Raw genomic sequence first — 25,558 nt, forward strand, 5'->3', positions numbered from 1 at the left:
AAGTACAGGTTGGGATCTGCTCACCATACACCAACAGTGATCTGCCCAATGCGTTATAAAGCTATAGTATCGCATCCTTGCTCTTATATTGCTAACATTGCAGTTGTCATCCTTAATCAACTCAATCTGCAAGCAAACCTTTAGGGCCTCTTGCTCAAGGACTCACAAGCACTTATGCACCTCTAATTTTTTCAAGTTTCTCCCATTTTTTTTTTTTCTATGCCCAATTACTTCTACCAAATGTACATGACTTGCATACACTGTATTTCAACTGCTACTTTGCAGGCATTCTCCAGACCTATCAAAGTCCTTCTGCAGACTCCCAGTTTGCTCTAAACTACCTGTCCCGTACCTATCTTTGTATCAACTGCAATGTTCGTCACCAAGGTAACAATTCCGTCATCCATATCATTCAGATTTAACATGAAACGATGCGGTCTCAATACTGACCCCTGCAGAACAGCATTAGTTACCGACAGCAAAACAGAATTGCCCACATTATTCTGACTCTTTCTCCCTTGTCAGTACAAGTTTCTTTCCTGTAATTCCATGAGCTGTGATCCTGTTCAGCAGCCTCACGTGCAGCACCTTAGAAACATAGAAAACCTGCAGCACGTTACAGGCCCTTTGGCTCACAAAGCGATGCCGAACATGTCCTTGCTCTAGAAATGCCAGGGGTTACCCACAGTTCTCTATTTTTCTCAGCTCCGTGTACCTATCCAGGAGTCTCTTAAAAGACCCTATCGTGTCCGCCTCCACCACCATTGCCGGCAGCCCATTCCAAGCACTCACCACTCTCTGTGTAAAAAACTTACCCCTGACATCTCCTCTGTACCTACTTCCAAGCATCTTCAAACTATGCCCTCTCGTGCTAGCAATTTCAGCCCTGGGAAAAAGCCTCGAACTATCCACACGATCAATGTCTCTCATTTTCTTGTACACCTCCATCAGGTCACCTCTCATCCTCCATCACTCCAAGGAGAAAAGACTGAGTTCACTCAACCTGTTCTCAAAAGGCATGCTCCCCTTTCCAAACAACATCCTCGTTAATCTCCTCAGCACCCTTTCTATGGCTTCCACATCCTTCCTGTAGTTTGGCGACCAGAACTGAGCACAGTACTCCAAGTGGGGTCTGACCAAAGTCCTATATAGCTGCAACATTACATCTCGGCTTTTAAACTCAAGCCTGCGGTTGATTAAGGCCAATGCACAGTATGGCTTCTTAACCACAGAGCCAACCTACAGAGCAGCTTTGAGTCTCCTATGGACTCCGTCCCCAAGATCCCTCTGTTCCTCAACACTGCCAAGAGGCTTACCATTAATACTATATTCTATCATATTTGACCGAAGAAAATGAACCACATCACACTTCGTTGGGTTGAACTTCATTTGCCATTTCTCAGCCCAGGTTTGCAGACTATCAATATCTCCCCGCAACCTAACCCAACCTTTGTGTCATCAGCAAATTTACTAACCCATACCTCCACTTCCTCATCCAGGTCATTTATAAAAGTCACGAACGGTAGGGGCCCCGGAACAGATCCCTGAAGCAGACCACTGGTCACCGACCTCCATGCAGAATATGACCAGTCTACAACCACTCTTTGTCTTCTGTGAGCAAGCCAGTTCTGGATGCACAAAGCAATGTGCCCTTGGATCCCATGCCTCCTTACTTTCTCAATCAGCCTTGCATGGGGTACCTTGTTGAAGATCATCTGAAAATCCAAGCAAACAACATACACTGCCTCTGCTTTATCTATCTTGCCTGTTATTTCCGCAAAGTATTCCAAGAGATTTGTCAGTCAAGATTTCCTCGAAAGAATCCGGCTGACTGCACCGAGCTGCCAGAGCAAGTGGCAGGGACGATTGTAATCTAAGAGAAGTTTGCTTAGGTGACTGGATGAGAAGCATATGGAGGGCTATGGTCCAGGTGGAAGTTGTTGGAACTCGGAAGATTAATGCTTTAGCACGGACTAGACTGGCCGAATGGCATTTTCCTGTGTTGTAGTGTTTTATGACTCTTATGCCTTCACAATCTCTTCAGCTACCTCTTTATGAACTCTGCGATGTCTTATCTACCTTCAGGCCTTTCAGCTTCAAAAACACCTCTCCTTGGTAAAAGCATGTATCCTCACTTCTGCCCCAGGTACTGCTGAATGTTTGGCATTTATGTAATAAATTTAACGACGCAACTGTAGTGGGTGACTTCAATCTGCAGGAGGATTGGGAAAGTCAGATTGGCGTGAGATCGCAAAAGAGGGGATGTATTGAATGCAAACGAAATGGCTTTTTAGAGCAGCTGATGGTTGAGCCTACTCGGGGAACTGCTATCTTAGATTGGGTGTTGTGTAATAACCCAGATCTTATGAGGGAGGTTAATGTAAAGGAACCATTAGAAGGCAGTGATCATAATATGATTGAATTCCTACTGCAATTTGTGAGGGAGAAGCACAGGCAAGATGCATAGTATCTCAATGGAATGAAAGGGAATTTCAGAGGCGTGAGAGAGGTGATTCCTCAGGTGGATTGGAGAAGGATGCTGGTGGAGATGACGCTAGAGCAGAAATTGCTGACGTTTCCGGGAATAGTTCATAATGTACAGGATAGATATGTCCCACAGACATAGTTCTCAAACAGCAGGGCTAGGCTATCGTGGCTGACAAAGGAAGTTAAGGACTGTATAAAAGCATATAAGGTATTAAAAGTGAGTAGTTGGTTGGATAATTGGGTAGCTTTTAACATCCAACAACAGGCAAATTTAAAATAAAAGCTATAAGGGGAAAGGTGAAATATGACAGCAAACTATACAATAATATAAACCAGTTATAAAAATATACGAAAGGGAGGCGAGAGTTGATATTGGACCACTGGAAAATGATGCTCATGGGGTACAAATGGGGAAGAGATGGTAGATGAACTTGATAGGTACTTTGCATCCATCTTGTCTGTGGAAGACACCACCAGTGTGCCAGAGATCCGTGAGTGTCAGGGAACAGGAGTGAGTGTCATTGCTATTACAAAGGAAAACGTGCTAGGCAAACTCAGGTTCTTAAAGTGGATAAGTCACCTGGACCAGATGGACTACATCCCAAAATTCCTGAGAGAGGTTGCTGGAGAGATAACAGATGCATCGGTCATGACACGTCAAGAATCACTTGATCCTGGCATAGTCCTGGGGGACAGGAAGATTGCAAATGTCAATCCACTCTTTGAGAAGGGAGGAAGGCAAAGTAAAGCAAATTCTAGTCCAGTAGGCCTAACCTCAGTGGCTGGGAAAGCGTGGAGTCATGATAACAGTTGAGGTTTTGGGGTACTAGGAGACTAATGATATAATAAGACAAAGTCAGCATAGGTTCTGTAGAAGGAAATCTTACCTGACAAGTCTGTTACAGATCTTCGAGGAAGTCATAAGCAGGATGGACAAACGAGAGGCATTGGATATCATTTACTTGGATTTTCAGAAAGCATCTGATAAGGTGTCACACATGAAACTGCTTAACAGGATAAAAGTCAGAAGTAATACTGGCATGCATAGAGGAATGGCTGACAGCCAAGAGGCAGTGAGTGGGAATAAAAGGGGCCTTTTCTGGTTGGCCAGCAGTGACTTGTGGTGTTCAGGGGTCAGTATTCGGTCCGCTACTTCTCACATGGTTTGTCAGTGATCTGGATAATGGAACTGATGGGGTTGTGTGGCTCAGACTGTGGGAAGAGATTCACCACATCATCTCACCTAGTGACTCACCAGTCAGTTCACACTGCAGTGAGGGATTTCACCTGTTCAGTCTGTGGGAAGAGATTCACTCAGTCATCTAACCTACAAAGACACCATCATGTTCACACTGGGGAGTAGCTGTTCACCTGCCCAGACTGTGGGAATAGATTCACTCGATCTTTCAACCTACAGAGTCACCAGCGAGTTCACACTGGGGAGAGGCTGTTCACCTACTCAGACTGTGGACAGGGATTCACCAAATCATCTCACCTAGTGACTCACCATTCAGTTCACACAGCAGAGAGGGATTTCACCCGCTCAGATTGTGAGAAGGGATTCACTCAGTCATCTGATCTGCTGGCATACAAGTGAGTTCCACTGGGGAGAGGCCTTCGACCTGTGAATGTGGGAAGGCATTCACACGATCATCTCGTCTACTAAAACACCAGCGAGTTAACACCACTTAGAGGCCGATCGTCTGCTCAGACTTTGGGAAGAGATTCTGTCAACTGTCTCCACCAAGGCTGCATCATTGTGTTCCACTGGGGAGAGGCCATTCACGTGCTGTGAATATGGGAAGGGATTCACTCAGTAATCTAACCTTGTAACACACGACCGGGTTCACATTGGGGAGAAAGTTTCAATAAGCTGTAGGCTGGATATTTGCCCATACCCGTTGCTGAATGCAATTTCGACAGTGACTGGGGGAGTCTAGTACAAGAGGGCATGACTTAAGGTTTACAGGGCACCCATTCAGAACAGAGATGCGATGAATTTTTTTTTAGTCAGAGAGTGGTGAATCTGTGGCATTTGTTGCCACGGGTAGCAGTGGAGGCCAAGTCATTGGGTGTGTTTAAGGCAGAGATTGATAGGTATCTGAGTAGTCAGGGCATCAAAGGTTATGGTGAGAAGGTGGGGGAATGGGACTAAAGGGCAGATTGGATCAGCTCATGATGAAATGGTGGAGCAGACTCGATGGGCCAAATGGCCGATTCTGCTCCTGTGTCTTATGGTCTTATGTGATTTTTTTTCTCATTTGTGTTATTCCTCTTCCTCCTTCTGTCCAAAGTCGTGTTAATCTCAGTGGGTTTGAGTGTAAATATTCTTTTCTAAACTTGTCATTTCAGTTCTTACTTATCTTTGTAAATTTTACTGATTGAAATGGGACTAAGATATTTTCATTAAAAAAAAGTCAATGTCGGTATTGATGGAAGTGTTTATTGCCTTTGTTGTATTTGTTAACTATTGAGCTCTGTTCCGCAGTTTTTTAAAGCCTTGAAATAAATTTTGTCAAAGGTTTTCCCAATATTGCACTACTTTCTGTTGTCTTTGCTTGTTGATTTTTCAGATACGTGGTTATCACGAGTCCCGGTAAAGGGTCATGGCCGGAAATGTTGATTCCCATCCATAGATGCTGCCCGACCTGCTGAGCTCCTCCAGCATTTTGTGTGAATTTCTCTCGATTTCTTGCATCTGCAGGTCTTCCTGTTTCCAAAATATTTATATGTTTAGTGAAATAACAAGCTGGTCGTGGGTTTGTGTGGCTCTGTTGGTAAAATATTAAATAAAATCATTAGATAAGAGGTGGCATAGGGTTGGGCAGTGTGGAATCTGTGGGTAGTATTAAGGAACAGCAAATGTACAAAAAAATCCTTGATGGGAATTGTATAGTGACCCCAAAACAGTAGTAAGTATGTGGTCCACAAATTACAATGAGAGATAGAAAATGAGTGCCAAAAGGGGCAATGTTACAATAGTCATGGGGGATTGCCATGCAGGAGATTAGGAAAATCAGGATGGTGTTGGTCTCAAGAGGAGGAATTCCTAGAATGCCTACAAGATGCATTTTTTTTAGAGCAGCTCGTGGTTGAGCCCACTTGGGGATCAGATATTCTGGATTGGGTGCTGTAATGAACCGGAATTAATTAGGTCACTTGAGTTCAAGGAACCCTTCGGGACAAGTGATCTTCATATGATCAAATTCACCCCGACATTAGAGAAGGAGAAACTAAAGTCAGATATGAATAAAAAGAGAATTAGAGAGGCCTGAGAGAAAAATTGGTCAAAATTGATTTGGAAAGAACACGGGCAGGGATGAAAACAGAGCAGCAATGGCTGGAATTTCTGGAAGCAATCTGGAAGTGACGGGATATACACATCACAAAGAGGAAGTAGTATTCTTAAGGTAAGGTGACAAAACCGTAGCTGCTAAGAGAAACCAAAGACAACATAAAGACCAAAGAGGGCACAGAACAAAAATTACTAGGCAGTTAGAGAATTGGGAAGTTTTAAAAATGAACAGAATGCAACCAAAACCATTCAGAAGGAAGAGATGAGATACATAGATGAGCTAGCCAGTAATATTAAAGAGGATACCATTTTTAATTTCAGGTACATATTGTGTAAAAGAGAGACAGAAATGGATATCAAACCACTGGAGAATGATGCTGGAGAGGGAATAATGGGGTGAGGGTGAAAGGTGATGGCTGATGAACTGAATAAGTATTGTACTCACTCTTATCTGTGGAAGGCACTGGCAGGAATATGGAAGTCCCAAATGTCAGTGGTCAGAATGTGTAAAGATACGTTACTCGGGAGTAAGTAGAAGGAAAGGCAATGGGCTGTGATTTTTTTTTACTGGAAGGAGAAATCGATATTCATGCCTTCAGGTTGGAGCTACGCAGGTGGAATATGATGTGTTTCTCTTCAACCCTGAGGTTGTCAAGTGGAGCAACTCCAGCCATTGCTATTCTGCCATCATCCCTGCCAGTGTCCCCTTCCAATCAACTTTGGTAAGCTCTTCTCCAGTGCCTCCGTAGTTCCCCTCACTCCACTAATAATGATTCATCTTGTTTTACCTTTCCCCTCTCAAAGTGAAGGGTGGATTCAGTCATGTTATTATCACTGTATCCACATGCTCCCTTTACCAAAAGCTCCCCAATCAAATTTGGTTCATTCCAGAATTAACTTTTCCCTAGTGGGCACAATCACAAAGGGAAGGTAGGTCACATCCGGAATTTTCAATTTAGCGGGCGATTTCCTCTGACGTATTGGGAAATCATGTACGAGGATAGTTACAGCAATGGCTTGCCATTGTTGTATTTGCCTTCTGCCGGGTGAGATTTTTTTTTAAGAGATCAACAGCTCTTAACCCAGCACGGATGGAGAGCATGCAAGGGTGCCGGCTGGATTCAAACTCAGGACCTCCCGCCACTGATGCCACTACGCCACCAGCCGGCTGCACAATTCCAAGCTGTTCTAAAAGGCATCTCATTGGTATTTTCCAAATTCCCTCTCCTGAGATCAAGCACCGATCTAATTTTCACAATCTACCTCCTCCCATCCCACTCATGGACTATTTGTCTCACTCCCATCGGGGGTAGATACACAGCGTCCTCACCAGGACTACCAGCCTCTGGGACAGCTACTTTTCCCAAGCAGTAAAGCTGATAAATATCTCTACCCTCTAACCCACCCTTCCACAACACCAAACACCTCTATCATTTCCTGTCTGTCATCTTATATGCAGGCATCCTATGCCGAGCGTCACTTTATGAACATACAATCAATCCGTGCACTGTATATAAGTTGTGGATATATGTTGTTACCGTTGTGTTTCTGTGTTGCATTGGAACCGGAGTAATAATTATTTCGACCTCATTTACACGTGTCTGCTGGAAATGGAATTAAACAACCCTGAATCTTGAAGAAACATTTCAGCAGGCTGCAGCGTCACATTTCTGTCTCTCAGCGTTATTGCGACAGAGCGCCACCTGGTGACAATGGAGTCCACAAATCAGGGGGTCCTGTTATTGTGGTAAATCACCACGATAAGAATGGGTGTAGGGGCTGGACGCCAACTGCACGTGGATGAAGTGCCAGAGATGCCCCTAACCTCTCTCCTCACCACTAGTCAGGGTCCTAAACAGTCCTTCCATATGAGGCAACTTTTCAACATCGTGCTTGTTGGGGTCATCTACTGTTTCCAGTTTTGCAGGTGTGGTGTCCTCGACATTAGAGAGACCCGATGTAGTCTCTGCATTCTGCACTCTGTCCCGATGCGATTCTGCAGATGTTGGAGATGCAGAGTAACATACACAAAATGTTGGAGGAAGTCAGGAGGTCTGGTAGCTTCTATAGAGGGGGTAAAGCCAAAGAGAGATTTCCTGCCGAGACCCTTCATCGGGACTGGAAGTGGGGAGGAGCCAGAATAAGATGGTGTGGGGAGTGGAAAGAGTCCAAGCTGGTAGGTGATAGGTGAAGCCAGATAAGAGTGAAGGTGAGTGGGTGGGGGAGGTGGGAGATGAAGTGAGACGCTGTGAGGTGGTTGGTGGAAAATGCAAAGGACTGAAAAGGAGGAATCTGATAGGAGAGGAGAGCTGGCAATGGGGAAGTAAAGGGGAACCAGAGGGAGACGATCCGCAGTGGAGAAGAGAGAAGTGAAGAGACAGAATGGAAGAGACTGGCGTGTGGGTTGATGAAATGAAAACGTGGAGATAGAAGTTAAAGATATCGATGTTCATGCCCGGATGTAATATGAGTTGTTGCTCCTCCAACCTGAGAGTGCACTCATCGTGTTAGTTAAACAATGAAACGGAAGGGAGAGTGGATTAATAGTTTTCCCCTGGGATCCCTATTAACTGAATCCTCTCTCACCTTAAACCAGTCCTCTCTGGTTGTTGATTCCACAAAAATGGGGTAAAAGAAAAAAATAAACATAGAAAACCTACAGCATAATACAGGCCCTTCGGCCCACAAAGTTGTGTTGAGCATGTCCCTAAATTAGAATTTACGAGGGTTACCCATAGCCCTCTATTTTTCTAAGCTCCATGTACCTATCCAGTAGTCTCGTAAAAGACCCTATCGTATCCGCCAGCAGCCTGCAGCACATTCCACACACTCACAACTCTGAGTAAAAAACTTACCCAGGACATCTCCTCTGTACCTGCTCCCAAGCACATTAAACCAGTGCCCTCTGTGGCAGCCATTTTAGCCCTGAGGAAAAGCCGCTGACTATCTACACGATCAATGCCTCTCATCATCAGTTTGCTGATATATAACATTGAGGAGGTGGGATACAAGGCGGACTGAGGATGACCCAGATGGTTGATGTATATCACTGAAGCGGGGTTGGTGGGTGTGAGGAGACTGGACAGAGGTTGAACAAGATGAGCAGATGGAACCAGGTGGGAGAAGGGATCAAGGACGATCACTGATGGTCCTCCAGCAACACATAGGTACTGAATGAATAGTACATACTATTGTACAAAAGATTCTAAAATGACAGAATTAGCAAAAATAACAAGAACTTTGCCAGATATACTTTGACCCTCACCAAAATTTTATCAACACACCACAGGAGGTTTCCATTCCGGACACTTCACGCTTTGCATGGTAACTGCTCCGCCCGTGACTGTCAGGATCTGTAGAAACCTTTGGATCCAGATCAGCACATCACAGAAACCATTCTCCCCCCTAGACTTCCCAGTCCCTCGGTAAAGCAGGCAGTGAAATCAAAGATCCCCACAACCTGGGACGTTCTCCTTTATCACCCACCCCAGTCCGGGAGAAGGCACAACAGCCATAACGCTCCATGACAAATGTGAGGAGCCTCAGGAAACGAGGCGAGTTCGGGGGAAGTTAACGGGACTCAGTGGCCAACATCAGATTTCCCAACACAACAAGGAGGATGCGTGACCGCCCATCTGGAGATTGTGAACATGCACAAAGAGATCGTTACATCTGCGGTTAAATGGGAGGGGCAACTGGGATCACGTGACCGGTGGGGTCTAACACCCCAGGCATAGACTCCAGCTCCCCAGCATTCTGTGGAAATAAACAGACGCCCCTCACACCTCCTCTCACCTTAAATGTATTCGACATTTCAAAACCCAGGAAAAATATATCGTCTGTCCACTCTAGCTATTCCTCTCGTAATCTGAAAAACGTCCATCCAGTCTCATCCCAGCCTGCGCCGCTCTGGAGAAAACAACACAAGTTTGTCCAGCCTCTCGTTACAGCTCATGCCCTCTAATCCAGGCTGTGTCCTGGTAAACCTCTACTGCGCCCTCTCCAAAGCCCCGACATCCTTCCGAGAATGGGGGCAACCAGAACTGTATGAAACACTCCAGATGTGGTCTAACTAGTTTTACAAAGCTACAACACAACTTCATGACTTTTGAACTCAGTGTTTCAACTAATAAAGACAACCGTGCCATTTGCCTTCTTATCGACCCGATCAATCTGTGCAGTCTCTTTCAGGGAGAGATGAACTTGGAGTCTAAGATCCCTCTGATCATCGACACTGTTCAGGATTTTGCATTTAACACTGTACTGTCTCATACATTCAGGGGTGCAGTGCTACCAGAGCTCACCGGAGAGCCGCTCCGACACCTCTGTAAAAAAGTCAAAATAAACAAGCACGGAATTTAACAACCCCGGATATTAAATAGAGGGAATTTTACGGAAGCGGGGGTGTTGGCTGGTGGGGAAAATACCAGTAATAACATTAGGATATTTGATCGTTTTTGGTGAAATCCTGGAGCTGTGAATGTTTTTAATTTAGGTATTTGTGAAATTCCTTCTCGCTTGACCCATTGTCCAAAGAAGCTGGGAAATACCTGTACACAAATGTGAGCATTCTTCCGCTCTTTCCAATGGGCACCATTGGATACCAGGAAGCAGCTATATTAAGCACGGAATGAGCATCGAAACCCAAGTTTAAAAGTCGAAAACAATGAAAGAAAAATTCACTGCTCGCTCATCTTCGGCCTGATATTGATGAAATATTCAAGGTAATCATCCAAAATCTTCTTCTACACCTGGATAAATTTAGTTTTGTTTTGGAAGCCAAATGGAAAAAAATATTCTAGGCGACAAGCTAGTTTTACGTCATTTCATATCATTAGTAGCTGATTAACTCCTTGGCCTCGCTCCACCAACTGTAGTTGATTCAAAAGAGGCTCTTTTTCTCTTTGTGTTGATAAGAAAAGAGTAATTTAGTGAGGCAATGAACGAGATGAAATGCAGTTCCAAACCTCCCAAATGGTTGCACTCCTCCCGTTAACATTTGTCACTTCCAAAATACAATATTTTTTATTCGTATAGTTGCGATAATAATTTATGTAAAGATTCAAGCTTCTTTAACTTTTTATATATTTAAACACTAAAGAGGATGTATAAAGGTCGAACCATGTAACACCTGACGTGTGAGGATATTTTGAGTATCGACACTCACAGGTACACTTCAATATATTGAGAAAGGGATGGAGCAGTGGACCCAGAGTGAAGTGATAAGCAGGTGAGAGGACGTACAAAGACAGAGAGGATGAGAGGGAGCGGGAGGGAGGGGTGTGAGGTAAATTTGTTCACCGGAAGGGGAAATCGATATTCATGCCATCAGGTTGGGTGGGGGCACCCAAACGGAATATAAGTTGCTGATCTTGCACCCTCAGGGTGGCCTCATCTTGGCAAGGGATGGGAGGACTCGTCGGAATGGGAATGGGAATCAGAATTGAAATGTTTGGACACCGGGAAGTCCCGCTCAGAGTGGATAGTTCAAAGGTTAATTTATTATCAAAGCAGGTATTCATAAATAACGCTGAGTTTTTTTCTTCTCCAGAGAACCACGAAACAAAGAAAGCATGAAAGTCGTTCAGAGAGATGTTAAATACTCATGACACGTGACAGTGGTACCCTTGTCACGTGACTGGGGTTGAAGCTATACTGGACTTGAGGTAATGGTCTTGTGATGGTGGAGTGACGTCATTTTCCCGCCAGTAGAGATCATGTGACAGGTTTTTTTTTACAGGGTATAAAAGGAGGACCCCTCCCTGTGAGGAGGGGCAGTTCATGGCTGGATTTGCCATGTTCACTTCATGCCACTGCGTGATTTAATGTTATGACGCAGTTTAGTTGAAAGATGAAGTTTTATCTAATGCCTAAAGTTCGAAAGGTCATTGCCAGCAGTTTCTTTACAATACTGTTAGTTGAGAATCAGTGGAGAGTGAAGATTGGAGTTCGGGAGTTAAAGATCGAGAAGAATCGATTTTCGACGGTGAAACGGGTTCGACCTTGTTTGATCCTTATTCGGAAGGATTTCGTTGACTATTCTCGTGTTAATCCCTGGGATTCCAGAAAGGATTGAGAATAGTGCGGTGAAGGAAAGGTCAGTGCCTTTAAGCCGTTTCGTTTCGTAAAATTCTTCGTGGGAAAAGTTTGACTTCGGGGACTGAAGAAAAACGACGTGAAAGAGAAATTAAATCGTCTTAAAAAGTCTCTCCTTTTAAATGGACTGTGAGAATTTCGAACTTTTGGCAATACTACTTTAAAGAACTGTTCTTGCAACATCGCTTTAAGAACTGTAAGCTTCATTGCTTTAAGAACTGTTTAAGCTGCCGCACAGCAGTTGATTTCCAGTTACGTTAGTGTTTTGTTTACTTTTGGGGGTTTGTTTTCAGTGTTTAACAAACGTGTTATTTATTATAAAAACCCTTGCCTAACTCATATATTTATTGTTGCTTGAATCCGTAACATAAATATGGGGGCTGCGTCCGGATTGGATCATTTGAGTTTAAATGCTTGTTGAATTTTGAGTCGGTGTTTTGGAAACGGGGAATACTTGATTCTTTTGTTTGATTGGCTTCTGAGTGGTATTCGGCAACGATGAATATTGATGAGTTTCTGGCTTCGCCAGGCGCGGAGTTGTTAGCGAAGGCGAAAAAAACTGCGGTATCTGAGATAGCTAGTAAATTGCAGCTTAAAGGTATTTTGCAGTCTACATCTAAGGCAGTAATACAGAGAAAAACCGCGTCACACTATGTGGATTCGGGTTTTTTTGATGAATCGACTTTAGAGTCGTTTCCAAGAAGTAATATAGAGATGCAGTTGCAAATTGAACAAATGAGAAAGTGCAGTGCAGATAGACATATGGTGCAGGGTCAAGTCGAGTTACATTGTGAGGCCGCGTACATTTTATCATTCATTTGGCTTATAACTGCAGACAGGAAGCCATCCTTCAGCCTGGTGTTACACCAGGTACACCTTTAAAGCTTTTGTATCTCTTCCCCGATGGGGGAGCGGGTTTGCAGCAAGAATATCCAGGTTATGAGGTTCTTTGTGTACATTGCCTGCTTTTCCGAGGGAGGGGAAGTGTAGGGAGAGTCCATGGAGTGGAGGCTTGTTTCTCTGATGTTCTCTGCTCTCCAAAGTTCTCTGCAGTTCCTTGCAGTCATGGGCAGAGCAGTAGCCATACAAAGGCATGACGTATCGACAAGGAGCTCAGAGACCTCTGCCTTCACCCTGCCTTGTGTAGCTGGATCCTGGTCTTCCTGTCTGATCGCCGGCAGGTGGTAACAGTGGGCTCCATCTCCTCTGTCTCGCTGACGCTCAGGACACATAACCCACAGGGTTGTCTCTTTGGCCCTGTCATTTACTCTCTGTGCACCCATGACTTGTGTTGTCACCCACAGCTCCAATCTGCTAATTAAATTTGCTGAGAATACTACATTGATTGGCCTAATCTCAAATAATAACTTTCAATCGATCAAATGCCTCCTGACAAGGTTCAGTCCAAACAAACTTTTCACCCTTCTTCAGGAGATTAGTCAGAGGAAGAGTGATAGCAGCAAAGTTCTTACAGAACTTACGATAATATCCATCCATTTCCAGAAACCTTCTAAGAGCCTTCTTAGCAGTCAGAATAGGAACTTGAGAAATTGCCTGGACTTTTGCCTGAACAGGAGCCTACAACACAGCCAAGACAGGTCACAGTGGCATGGCCATATTCACTCTTAGCCAAGTTAACTGTAAGGCTGGCCTGCGAAAGCCTGTCAAACAGCTTTTCTACTGCAGAGATATGCTCTTCCCAAGTGTCACTGACTGTGACTAAGTCATCAATATAGGCATCTGTGTGTTCTAACCCTCGAATTTCAAAATCAATCATTCTCTGGAATGTTCCTGGAGCATTTTTCTTTCCAAAAGGCAAAACATTGTATTCATACAACCCTGATGGTGTCACAAATGCAGAACTTTCTCTAACTCTGACCGTCAATGGAACACACCAATACCCTGTCAACAGATCAATCTTTGTAAATTAGCTATTCCAACCTTATCGATGCAATCATCTACCGTAGGGATAGGATAGGCATCTGTTTTTGTTACTGCATTTACCTTCCCATAATCAGTGCCTCTGAGACCTACTGAATCTGTTTCCACACTTACAATTGTTCAGCCAATTTACATTTTCTACGTTCATGCGATATGGGTGTTGTTTAATCGGTTTGGCTTGACCAATATCTGCATCATGTACTGAGACCGTGATTTGCTTGGGAATATCAGGAAATAAATCTTTAAACTTCAGAATTAATTCCTTCAGCTGTTGTTGTTGCTTTGGCTGCAGATGAGCCAACTTGTTATCAATATTTTCTGGAACATCGGAGTTCATTAGTCTAACTGGGACCATGTCCGGCTTGTGAAAAGTCTCAGACGAGTCTATTGTTTCATTCACAGGGTTGCCAGATTCATATATTTTGACAACAACACTCACAGATGGTGCCTGATTGTCAAAATAAGGCTTTACCATATTTATGTGTACCAGCTGTGTTAGTTTACGTCGGTCGTGTGTTGTAATAACATAATTCACATCATTAAATTGAGAGACTATTTCATACGGTCTATTGAATTTCACCTGAAGTAGATTCGTCAACATAAGGCAAGCACCTTATCCCCCACCCGGTATTTTCTTCCGCAACCCTGCTTATCAAACCAACACTTCATTTTGTTTTGAGAAATCTTTAAGTTTTGTTTCGCTAGACTACAGAATTGGTGTAGTTTATTTTTGAACTTTAAAACATAGTCTAACAAGTTAACATGTACATCCCCAGCAATCCACCGCTCCTTTTACAAGGTCAAAGGTCACCTCACTCTGCGACCAAATACGAGTTCAAATGGAGTAAAGCCCAATGATTCCTGAACTGACTCTCTTACTGCAAACAAAAGCAAATGTATTCCTTCATCCTAGTCGTTTCCATTTTCAACACAGTATTTCTTAATCATTGTTTTGGGGGTAGAGTGAAATTTTTCTAAAGCCCCTTGTGATTCCGGATGGTATGTAGACGATGTAATTTGTTTTGCTCCCAGTTCATAAACTACCTGCTGAAATAACCCAGATGTAAAATTACTTCCTTGATCAGACTGGATTTCTTGAGGCAAATCGAATAAAGTAAAAAAAAAACTCGGTAAGAGCCTTCGACACATTTTTAGCTTTAATATTTCTGAGAGGCATTGCCTCTGGGAATATGGATGCAGTACACATAATAGTTAGCAGATACTGATGGCCAGCTTTAGTCTTTGGCAATGGGCCAACACAATCCACTATAACTTTGGAAAAGGGTTCACCGAATGCAGGTACAGGCTGGAGTGGGGCCACTGGGATGACCTGATTAGGTTTAGCCACAACTTGACAAGTGTGACAAATCCCAGCATTAATTTCTGGTTTACCCTGGTTATCCCTGCTACTCTTTTCGAAACTCTTATTCAGGGTAAACATAACCTTATGAGTTAAAGCAAACTGATCTGCTAATCTAGCAGACTCCTGCATAGTGGCAGCATCATTTCCATCTAAATATGTCTTTATGTCATCAGGGATGCACTTTTTGAATTCTTCAATTAAAACCAACTCTTTCAAGCTGTTAAAAATCATCATTTACATTTTTATATGTGCACCAGCGGGCAATACACACAAATTTCTCATAAGCAAATTCCATATAAGTCTGGTTCACAGATTTCTTCAAATTTCTAAACTTTTGCCTGTATGCTTCTGGGACCAACTCATAAGCTTTGAGCACAGCCTGCTTCACGAGGTCATAATGTGTGGTGCGTGACCATGTGGTTAAGGTGTTGAACTAGCGATCTGAAGGTCATGAGTTTGAGCCTCAGCCGAGGCAGCGTGTGTGTCCTTGAGCAAAGCACTGAACCACACACTGCTCCTGCACGTTTATAGCCCAGTGGCGACAATGGGGGGGGGGGGGGGGGGGGGGCGCGCGTGCAGCATAAATAAATAAATAATCAGCTGCTTCAGCAACTGTCAAGGCAGAATAGGCTTGCTAAGCCTTCCCCTTAATTACACTTTGTAAGATAATTTTCTGTCTGCTTAACTGCCTCTGCATTTCCACAGCCTCCATCTTGAATTTTTCTAACTTCTACTGGAGCTCAAGCTCACGAGGTTTACTTTCAGGAAACACCTCCAACTCATCCACTTTAAACACACCCTCGGATACATAATGTTCAGCTATTATCCTCTGCATCTGTGCCCTCCTCATTGTCAATTTCACCTTAGCAAGTTTTAACGTTTTAGCAATACTCAACAACTCAATCCTTCTGTTGTCCTCTAATGCCTGAGAGGTTCACACTTCCAGATATCTATCAAAATCCATTGCTGCTGATTTTCCAGGCACAAATAAATCAATAGGGATTTCCAAATGATATCGATAATAAATAAATCCTTAAATTTGTTCATATCCCAGACGCAGCCCCATTTTGTTACAAACCGTAACGCTTTAGAAATGAACCAGCAGCAACAGACTACTCCCAGTGGCCACACATTTTAATTCCACGTCCCATTCCCATTCTGATATGTCTATCCATGGCCTCCTCTGTCAAAACGAATCCAAACTCAGGTTGGACGAACAACACCTTATATACCGGCTGGGTAGCCTCCAACCCGATGGCATGAACATTGACTTCTCTAACTTTCGTTAATGCCCCTCCTACCCTTCTTACCCCATACCTGACATGTTTAGTTGTCTGCCTGTTCTCCACCTCCCTCTGGTGCTCCCCCCCGCCTACTTATCTTTCTCCCGAGGCCTCCCGTCCCATGATCCTTTCCCTTTTCCAGCTCTGTATCACATTCGCCAATCACCTTTCCAGCTCTCAGCTTCATCCCACCCCCTCAGGTCTTCTCTTATCATTTTGCATTTCACCCTCCCCCAACTACTTTCAAATCTCTTACTATCTTTACTTTCAGTTAGTCCTGACGAAGGGTCTCGGCCCGAAACGTCGACAGTACTTCTTATAGACGCTGCCTGGTCTGCAGTGTTCCATCAGCATTTTGTGTGTGTTGTTTGAATTTCCAGCATCTGCAGATTTCCTCATGAGTGTTATGTGTATATATGTGTGTAAATATAACTCCCAAACTATTGAGCTCAGGGCTTGGAGTCTTGAGATGGTAAAGTATTAAAGTTCAGTTCAACCATGGAATACGTGATGAGAGAGAGATATTTGTAATCCAGGGTAAATGTTGAGAGAAGGCAATTATGTCGAATTCCACAGATTCCATGGTGGTAAAATGAGAGAACAGTCGCTGTAGATTTTATCCATCATCTTTACAAATGTACATACAAATTATCACCAAAAGTTACTTGTCATAAGGGGTATCATCTTCAAATGAATGACCACACCACAGCCAGGCAAGGGTTAACACATAAGTGGTCTCCACAGGATATCCCTAATCAGATCCACTCCTATGGATCAAATGAGGGGACAACCACACATTCGATATATGGTGAATTGATAATTAACCCACCCTCATGGGCAAAGGAAACTTCTAAATAGTGACCCTTGGCCACTAGTTCCCTGGTTTTGATCCTTCCATTTTTCCTCCTTCATCTCCGTCTGACTCTGAGTGTCTTTGTCCTCGGTTAAAACTAAACAAGCTGCGAGCGATGTAAACAAGCTGCAAGTCAGACTGATTCGCCTTCTTAATCTCTCTCTCTCTCTTAAAATGACAGTCCACAGCAAACAAAACCTAGGGATTCATAACAATAGCCACTCCCCATTGCGAACTGACAGGTGTGCCAGTAGGTGTGATGACTGAGTGAATCCCTTCCCACATTCTCAGCAGGTGAACGGCTTCTCCCCAGTGTGAACTCGCTGATGACTCTGTAGGTGGGATGACTGAGTGAATCTCTTCCCACATTCTGAGCAGGTGAACGGCTTCTCCCCAGTGTGAACTCGCTGATGTCTCTGTAGGGTGAATGACTGAGTGAATCCCTTCCCACAGACTGAGCAAATGAACGGCTTCTCCCCAATGTGAACTCGCTGATGACTCTGTAGGTGAGATGACTGAGTGAATCCCTTCCCACATTCTGAGCAGGTGAATGGCCTCTCCCCAGTGTGAACTCGCTGGTGTCTCTGTAGGTTGTAAGAGTGAGTGAATCTCTTCCCACACTCTGAGCAGGTGAACGGCTTCTCCCCAGTGTGAACTCGCTGGTGACTCTGTAGGGTGGATGAGTGAGTGAATCCCTTCCAACAGACTGAGCAGGTGAACGGCTTCTCCCCAGTGTGAACTCGCTGGTGGCTCTGTAGGGTGAATGACTGAGTGAATCCCTTCCCACAGACTGAGCAGGTGAACGGCTTCTCCCCAGTGTGTACTGGATGGTGTTTCTGCAGGTCAGATGACTGAGTGAATCCTTTCCCACATTCTGAGCAGGTGACTGGCTTCTCCCCAGTGTGAACTCGCTGATGTCTCTGTAGGGTGGAAGAGTCAGTGAATCTCTTCCCACATTCTGAGCAGGTGAATGGCTTCTCCCCAGTGTGAGTTCGCTGGTGTCTCTGTAGGGTGGAAGAGTCAGTGAATCTCTTCCCACATTCTGAACAGGTGAACGGCTTCTCCCCAGTGTGAATTCGCTGGTGTCTCTGTAGGTGGGATAACAGAGCGAAACTCTTCCCACATTCTGAGCAGGTGAACAGTTTCTCCCCAGTGTGAACTCGCTGGTGACTCTGTAGGTTTGATAACTGAGTGAATCTCTTCCCACAGACTGAGCAGGTGAACGGCTTCTCCCCAGTGTGAACTCGGTGATGACTCCGTAAGTCGGATGACCAAGTGAATCCTTTCCCACACACTGAGCAGGTGAACGGCCTCTCCCCAGTGTGAACTCGCTGATGACTCTGCAGGGTGGAAGAGTCAGTGTATCTCCTCCCACATTCTGAGCAGGTGAACGGCTTCTCCCCAGTGTGAACTCGCTGATGTCTCTGTAGGGTGGAAGAGTCAGTGAATCTCTTCCCACAGACTGAGCAGGTGAACGGCTTCTCCCCAGTGTGAATTCGCTGGTGTCTCTGTAGAGCGGAAGAGTCAGTGAATCTCTTCCCACATTCTGAGCAGATGAACGGTTTCTCCCCAGTGTGAACTCGCTGGTGACTCTGTAGGTGGGATAACTGAGTGAATGTCTTCCCACAGACTGAGCAGGAGAATGGCTTCTCCTCAGTGTGAACTCGCTGATGTCTCTGTAGGGTGGAAGAGTCAGTGAATCTCTTCCCACATTCTGAGCCGGTGAACGTCTTCTCCCCAGTGTGAACTCGCTGGTGACTCTGTAGTGTGGATGAGTGAGTGAATCTCTTCCCACAGACTGAGCAGGTGAACGGTTTCTCCCCAGTGTGAACTCGCTGGTGACTCTGTAGGTGGGATAAATGAGTGAATCTCTTCCCACAGACTGAGCAGGTGAACGGCTTCTCCCCAGTGTGAACTTGCTGATGTACCAGTAGGCGGGATGACAGTGTGAATCCCTTTCCACAATCTGAGCAGGTGAACAGCTTCTCCCCAGTGTGAACTCGCTGATGTACCAGTAGGGTGGATGACAGAGTGAATCCCTTCCCACAGACTGAGCAGGTGAACGGCTTCTCCCCAGTGTGAACTCGCTGGTGACTCTGTAGGTTGGATAACTTACTGAATCCCTTCCCACAGACTGAGCAGGTGAACGGCTTCTCCCCAGTGTGAACTCGCTGATGACTCTGTAGGTTGGATGACTGACTGAATCCCTTCCCACAGACTGAGCAGGTGAACGGCTTCACCCCAGTGTGAACTCGCTGATGGCTCAGGAGGGTGGATGACCGAGTGAATGTCTCCTCACAGACTGAGCAGGTGAACGGCCGCTCCCTGGTGTGAACTCGCTGGTGAGCCATTAGGTCAGATGACAGAGTGAATCCTTTCCCAGAAATTCAGCAGATGACCAGCCTCTGCCCAGTGTGGTGTGAACTGATTGGTGTGTTCACAGTTGGGATGACCGATAGAACCCCTTCTCACACACAGAACAGATGAATGGCCTTGACCAGTGTAAACTTGCTGATGTACCTTCAATTGTGATAACCGAGTGAATCCATTCCCACTGAGCAGGAGAATGGCCTTTCTCCTGTGCAAAATGATGGTCTTGCCAGTTGGTCAAATGATCGTGTGAATCCCTCCCCACAGTCTGAGCCGGAAGGATGGTTGATTGAATCCCTTGCTCCTTAAATATCTAGACAGAGACAACGAAACTGGTGTGCCGTGTTTGAGCTTCCTGGAAATGAATTCCTTCTCGTTTTTCACCTGTAAAAAGATTTACAAAATCCATCAATGGGTGTAGGACAACATTACAGATTGAGTTGCCAAGGTTTCATCTGGTATCACACTGTTACAGTGAGGTTCAACCCAAGTTGGACAGAGAAATTATCTTCTGACTGGGCAGAGGGCTGGAATCTGGAATGACCATCAAACTCTCTGATGCTCTTCCTGTCTTATTTAAGAATGAGGCATTTCTGCCATCTCCAATTTGTGACCTGGCTCAGTTTGACTCTCTCCATTGGTATTATTCCCTGTTCCTGCTGAGCTGCATGGGTGCCTGGCCCCACAGTAACTGAAACACTCTCACACAAATAGTTTTTCTTGATGTGCAGCTGGGATCTTCTTTTATGTATTATTAACTTAAAGTGCCACAGTTTCAATGCCACATAAAAATTCCCGCTGAAATGACTGGTTGGTCCGCACAGCTGTTAAAAGGACTTAGAGTGAATTTTTGTATTATTTCAGGTTGTTGTCACAGTCATAAAAAATTTCAACACAGAAACAGGCCCTTTGGGCCATCTAGTATGTGCTGAACTATTTAAATTGCCCACTCCCACACCTCTACCATCCAGGTTCCAACACAAACCTCTTAAATGTTGAAATCGAGCTCACATGCACCACTCATGCTGGCTGCTCATTCCACACCCGGATAACCGTCTGTGTGAAGAAGTTTCCCCTCATGTTCCCCTTAACATTTCACCTTTCACCCTTAACCCATGGCCTCTGGTTGTCATCCCACCCAATCTTCGTGGAAAAAGCCAGCTTGCATTAACACTATCTGTGCCTCTCTATCACAATCAAATCTCCCCTCAATCTTCTGCATTCCAAGGAATAAAGTCCTGATTTGTTCAATCTTTCCTTATAATCTAAGTCCTCCAGACATGGCAACATCCTTGTGAATTTTCTCTGAAATCTCTGTACTTCTTTTACATCTTTCCTGTAGGTAGGTGACCAAAACTGCACACAATACTTCAAATTAGGCCTCACCAATGATTTCTAGAAGTCAACATAACATCCATCTATTGTTATCAGTACTTTGGTTCATGAAGGGCAATGGGCTGAAATCATTCTTTCCATTCCTATCAACCTGTTATACCACTTTTAGTGAATTAAGGACTTGTATTCCCAGGTCCCTTTCTTCCACAACACTCCTCCGTGCCCGACCAGTCACTGTGAAAGACCTCCCTTGGTAGGTCATACCAAAGTGCAACAACTCACACTGGTCTGCATTAAATTCCATTTTCCATTTCTAAAACCATTTTCCCACCTGGTCCAGATCACACTGCAAGCCATGATAGTCTTCTCGCAGTCCGCTAAACCCCCAGTCTTGTTGTCATCCACAAATTTGCAGATCCAGTTAACCACACTATCATCCAGATTACTGATATAGATGACAAACAACAACAGATCCAGCACTGATCCCTGTGGCAACCACTAGTCACAGACCTCCAGTCAGAGAGGCAACCATCTGCTACCACACTCTGGCTTCTCCCAAAGACAGTGTCTCATCTGATTTACTGTCTAATCTTGACTGCTGAGTGACTGAACCATCTTGACCAACTTCCCATATGACACTTTGTCAAGTGCCTTGCTGAAGTCCATGTAGACAACATCCACTGCCTTGCCTTCATCCACTTCCCTGATAACTTCCTCGAGAGACTCTGAAAGATTGGCTAGAGCCATGCTGTCTATCCTTTATCAGTCCACACCTATCCAAATACTTACAGTATATACTTGGTTCCTGCACACACATTCCAATAACTTTCCCAGTTCTGATGTCAAGCCCACCAACGTATAATTTCCTAGTTCATTTTTACAGCCTTTCTTGAACAGCAGAACAACATTGTCTGTCCTCCAATCCTCCAGTACCTCACCTGTCACTAAGGATGATTTAAATATCTGTGCTAAGGCCCCAATAATTTCTGCACTTGTCTTCCGCAGGGTCCTAGTGAACAACTTGTCAGGCCCTGGGGATTGATCCACACTGATTTGCCTCAAGACAGCAAACCCCTCCACCTCTGTAATCTGTAAGGGTCCATGAAGTTGATGTGGCTTTGCCTCACTTCTATAGACTCTGTGTTCATCTCTTGAGTAAATACGGATGCAAAAAAAATCTCCCCAAGTCTGTTATCCTTTCATATGGATTACCATTCTGATCTTCCAGAGAATTACTTTTTTCCCTTGCAATCTTTTTGCTCTTAACAAGTCTGCAGAATCCCTGAGGATTCTCCATCACCTTGTATGCTGGGGCAACCTCATGCCTTTATTTCTTTCATAAGTGTTCACTTGAATTTCCTGTATTTCATAAATACCCCATTTGCTCCTATCTGCCTGTACCTGGTATGCACCTCCTTTTTATTGATTGGGGAGAGGAAAGCCAAAGGGGTGATAGAGCTGCATGGTGGGAGGTGGGGTACGGAGGGTTAAACTAAAGTTGCAGGGGGAATGGGAGCCTGAATAACAGAACAGATAGTAGAGAGGTTGTGGGGACAGATGTTGTTCAGGCCTCAGACAAAGTCAGGAATGAAAAAGTTGTGCATGGTGCAGTGAATATGCTGAGCCCTGTATATTTCAATACAAGGAGCAGCGTAGGAAAGGCGGATGTGTTCAGGGCATGGATCAACACCTGGAATTAAGATACTAGGATCTGGCAACTGTTGATTGGGACAGGCTGCTTTATGGCAAAGGTGTGCTTGGTAAATGGGAGGCCTTCAAAGCAAAATTTTGAAAGTAGTAAGCGGGTATGTCAGAATAAAAGGTAAAGATAGAAACTGTAGGGAACCTTGGATTTCAAGAGATATTGAGACCCTGGTAAAGCACAAAATGGAATTGCATAACAGGGATAGGCAGTCAGTTTCTTATGGATATCAGAAATGCAAGAGAACACATAAGAAATGAATCAGGATGGGTAAAAGATGGCTTGAGGTTGCTGTCACAGAAAAGATGAAGGATAATCCTCAGGGATTCTAGAGATAGATTAAGAGCAAAAGGATTGCAAGGCACAAAGTTGGTCCTCTGGAAGACCGGAATGGCAATCCACGTGTGGAACCAAAGCAGATGGGGGAGATCTTAAATATTTTTCCATCTCTATTTACTCAGGAGATGGACAAAGGGTCTATGGGAGTGTGGAAAAGCGGCGCTAACCATTTCAACCCTGGGGAAAAAAAACACTCCTCTGGCCACTCACACGCTCAATACCCCTCATCATTTTATACACCAAAAAATGTCTCTAAATATAAACAAGGAAATTATACATTGCACAGTCTACTTTCCACGATTCAGTACATTTACATGGACAGGTGTGTAAAAAGGGCCCAACAAATATCAGGGACAAACAGGCCCAATTCAGCACAACCACAAACTGTTCCTGCTGCTACCATCCAGGAAACGGTACCACAGCAAAAGGACCAAAAGGCTCCTGGACATTATCTTCCACCAGGCCATCACACTGATTAATTCATGCTGATATAATTGCATTTCGATGTTATATTGACTGTCCTATGTGCAAACTATCTATTATAAATTACTATAAATTACACATTGCACATTTAGATGATGTAAGGTAAATATTTCTACTCCTCATGTTTATGAAGTATGTATCTAATAAAGTCAATTCAATTCACCCTCTCCACTATCTGTTCTGTCATTCTGGCTCCCATTCCCCCTACAAATTATTTTAACCACATCACCCCCTCCCCTGTTCACTACGACCAGCAAGCCTTACCACTAGGATATTCGTCCCCTCTTGTTCTGTTCCTCTAACTAACGAATCCCCTATCAGCCTTTTGACTTTCCTCTGCCAGGTAATTCCCCCCAACAGTTTCTAAAATGGTCCACCTGTTGTTGTTGGGGATGGCCACTAGAGTACTCTGAGATTGATATTTAACCTCATTCCCCTTCCTGACTCTCACCCAGTTTCCTGTGTCCTGCACCTTGGGAGTAACTCACCTCTCTTCATGTCATATCTATCACCCCCTCCAACTGCTGGATGACCTGGAATTCACCCATTTCAAGTTGCAGCTCATTGAAGTGCAGGGTTACAAGCTGCACATCTTGTAGGTGAGGGCATCAGGGACACTGGAGGTCTCCCGTCCTTCCCTCCAATACCCCTCTAATTTGTAATAATCTCCCCTCTAATTTGTAATAACCAGTGTGCAGATAAATCTTGTACTGTGCATTTTTTACCCAGTGACAATATGTGCACAGTGACACACTAGCAAATCACGGTCAATAGGAACTTTGATCTCCTCTGGGTTCGATCCAGTTTATCTGCACTCTCACACAACCTATGTAGCAGGCCTGTAACGGGTAATGAAGGATTTTCTCACCAAAACTTTTGCACATTGTCCATATGTGGTTTCCTTGCTAAATTACGCTTTAAAAAGTCAGATTTCCAAATATCACTCCACTTCTTCCCACTTGCAAATTCTCCAGCAACTTTTGCATCACCACAATGCAAACAGGCATCACCAGTTTCTGTATTCTACATAAATATTCCCCCTGAACCCTCCCCCAATGACTGACGGTGGTGAACTCAGTGAATGCAATCCCAATGAATATGAAGGGAAGGGCAGTAGTCTGTCTCACCGGAGTCTGGCACATTTATGATGTGAAAGCTACTTGTTGCCCAGGGCAAAGGTGTTTGATATCATTACGTACCCAGAGAGAATGGGACAAAACATGTTCTCACCGGTAGAAAAGTCCAGAGCAAGAGGACCTAGAGGAAGCAACACACACAAAATACTGGAGGAGCTCAGCAGGCCAGGCAGCATCTACGGAAAAGAGTACTAATGCCGATTTTGTCAACTGCTGATGTAAAAGATTTTGTTCCCTTTCTCCGAGTTCCTAATCCTTGCATTTAGACAGCTGGAGCTCAGCTCTGTCTGAGAGATCCATCGGTTCCCATTCCCTCATCAACCGGAAGCTCCCCGGGGCCCGTGTACGGATCGTGGGGCTGAGAGAGAGGGAAGAGGGCAGCACTGTCCCGGGATTGCTGGCCACGGTGTCAGAAATTCAGAGGAATTATCCCAAAGTTGGTGTTTAAGATAAAAACACGGAGAATCACTCTTACCTGCAACCGCCATTTTCAAAGGCTTCAGTGTACTGCGCGCATGCGTGAAACTCAGGGGCGGCCTCAGCCTGACGCCTGCGCATTTCATCGGCGCTTCAGCCCCGGTGAAATTCTTAACGCATTGCCCTATGGGTAATCACGGTGCCATTAAACATTTCTGCAAACACCGGTTCAATGTCCATACCTCATTTCTTTTTATCGTGTGTATAGAAAAATCTGCAGCTGTTTTAATCCAGAAAGCGGCTCCCATAAGAAATATACTCAATATCAACGTGTATCTAATGCCAAAGTAAAATGCAGATATAAAACACAGGAGATTCTGCAGTTGCTGGAAATACAGAGACGCACACACACAAAACGCTGGAGGCACTCTGTAATTCAGAGAGCAACTAAGCAGCGG

General features: G+C 44.5%; 1 protein-coding gene across 1 annotated transcript; it reads right to left on the reverse strand.

Moving 5' to 3' along the window:
* Window positions 1–17,524: 17,524 nt before the first annotated feature.
* LOC140722876 (uncharacterized) lies at window positions 17,525–25,246 on the reverse strand. The gene is given in 3 exon segments (XM_073037511.1): window positions 17,525–18,994; window positions 19,331–19,692; window positions 25,159–25,246. Coding segments are annotated over 3 exon segments (1,920 nt in total).
* Window positions 25,247–25,558: the final 312 nt, after the last annotated feature.

Source organism: Hemitrygon akajei, unplaced genomic scaffold (genome assembly GCF_048418815.1).
Source record: "Hemitrygon akajei unplaced genomic scaffold, sHemAka1.3 Scf000092, whole genome shotgun sequence".
NCBI classification, from domain to species: Eukaryota; Metazoa; Chordata; class Chondrichthyes; order Myliobatiformes; family Dasyatidae; genus Hemitrygon; species Hemitrygon akajei.